The sequence below is a fragment of the Talpa occidentalis genome, unplaced genomic scaffold, assembly GCF_014898055.3.
Source record: "Talpa occidentalis isolate TD23 unplaced genomic scaffold, MPIMG_talOcc4v2.1 talOcc4.12, whole genome shotgun sequence".
Classification (NCBI taxonomy): Eukaryota; Metazoa; Chordata; class Mammalia; order Eulipotyphla; family Talpidae; genus Talpa; species Talpa occidentalis.
Genome location: NW_023601212.1, coordinates 23,111,522 through 23,113,507, shown reverse-complemented (window position 1 = coordinate 23,113,507; position 1,986 = coordinate 23,111,522). Strand labels below are relative to the sequence as shown.

The 1,986-nt window shown below is 39.8% G+C and overlaps 1 protein-coding gene across 1 annotated transcript; it reads right to left on the bottom strand.

Moving 5' to 3' along the window:
* Positions 1 to 475: 475 nt before the first annotated feature.
* On the bottom strand, positions 476 to 1,411 carry LOC119239915 (putative olfactory receptor 8G3). Its single transcript, XM_037504307.1, has one exon. The coding sequence runs from the start codon at positions 1,409 to 1,411 to the stop codon at positions 476 to 478; it is 936 nt and encodes a 311-aa protein (XP_037360204.1).
* Between the last annotated feature and the right edge of the window lie 575 nt (positions 1,412 to 1,986).

Sequence of the window (1,986 nt, the reverse complement as noted above, 5' to 3'; positions counted from 1 at the left end):
CCCGGCCACCAGAGGAGGGTCCCACATGGCGCGCAGACCTCTCCTGCCGCCCGCTGCTCCCCTCAGCAGTGTACTTCGGTCCTTCTGCCTGCTCTGCTCCCCGCTCTGGCTCTGGTGAATTCTCTCACCCTCCCGCGCTTCTGACTGTACCCAGTGCATGTATAAACAAAACAAACAAAGAAACCAGCAAAACAAATAAATAAAGCATGCCTCTATAAAAAAAAAAAAAAAAAAATTAATAATGTTTGCTTTTAATGCAAAATCTTTTGTTTCCAGTATTTTTAGAACATATGACTATAATTCATATAGTCAAAGGAGTGTTCCTAAGAATTTTGAAGATATGCTTAAAGGGAAATGCCGTTGATTTCCCAATTTTGAACAATAAACCTGACACATCATATATATATATATATATATATATATATATATCAGCAAAACAAAATCTGTGTTGATATGATATTGACATTGATTCTATTCATGAATGTTTGTTGCAGTCCAGAATTTTTTTCAGGGCTAATTTAACGTCCTTATTCCGCAGACTATAGATCATAGGGTTCAGCATAGGTACAATGATAGTATAAAACATAGAAGACACTTTGCCTTGATCCATGGAGCTCACTGAGGATGGTTGTAGGTACATGAAGGCTGCAGATCCAGAGAAAATAGAAACAGCTGAGAGGTGGGAACTGCAGGTGCTGAAGGCTTTGGACCTGCCCTCAGTGGAACGGATACGGAGGATGCTCGAGAGGATGAAAATGTAGGAGGCAAGGATGGTTAAGGCAGGAAACAGGATGTTAAATGCACTCAAGACTAGAACCAGTAATTCATTGATGTAGATGCTGGAACAGGATAGCTCCAGGAGTGGAAAGAGGTCACAGAAATAATGATTAACTACATCAACCTTGCAGAAAAGGAGTCTCATCATAAAGCCTGTGTGGATTGTTGACCCAATGATGCCCAAAATATAAACTCCAGCTGAGAGCCAGAAACAGATCTGAGGAGTAATGATGACATTATAAAGCAAGGGTTTACAGATGGCAACATAGCGGTCATAGGCCATTACAGCCAACATGTGACTTTCTGCAATAGCAAAAATGATGAAGAAATAGAGTTGAGTCATGCATTCAGGGTAGGAGATGATGTTCTTCTCTGCCACAAAGTTCACCAGCATTTTGGGGGTAACAGTATTAGATTGGCAGAAATCAATGAAGGACAGGCTGCTGAGGAAATAGTACATGGGGGTGTGCAGGTGAGAACTGAACCCTATCAGCGTGATCATGCCCAGGTTTCCCACCACCGTGACCACATAGATTCCTAGGAAGAGGAGGAAGAGAGGTAGCTGGAGTTCAGGACGTCCTGTTAGTCCAGCCAGGAAGAACTCAGTCACTGTGGTGTGATTTCCAGAGTCCATTATCCTCTCAGCAGGTTCTAAGTTCAAAAAAGCCAAAATGAGTGTGCCTGTGTGTGACTCTATAAATACTGTGTGTGAGTGTGTGTCTAGAAAGGTAATTTTGGGAAGATCATTATTTCACCAATGAAGAAATTAATACAGAAATCACTTGATTATTTTGTGTTTCTGGGATACCTAATGTTTCTGGTTGAACAACAGAAGGAATTATAGACTTAAAAACTGTATAATTGGGATATTTTGCAACACTTTCAAAGAATACAGCAATTTTGGGATTTCTTAAGGCAATACATTGCTCCTGTTGTTTTTATGGACTCTTCTCTCTAAAATTTTAGATATGTATATATTACTGCCATAGATATCGATTGACATAATATTTTTATCTTAGTGTAGTAGTAATGTATGATTTTTATAACTCATAAACATAGGATCATTCTTAGCACTAACCTTGTGAAACTCCTTGGTGCTGAGGCGATCATAGCCTAAAAGCATTCACAGCAATAATATTGAGTCACTGGTTCAAGTCTCTGTGAAGCCAATGATGCTCTGCAAAGGTTGGTGGTATGATATGATGAATT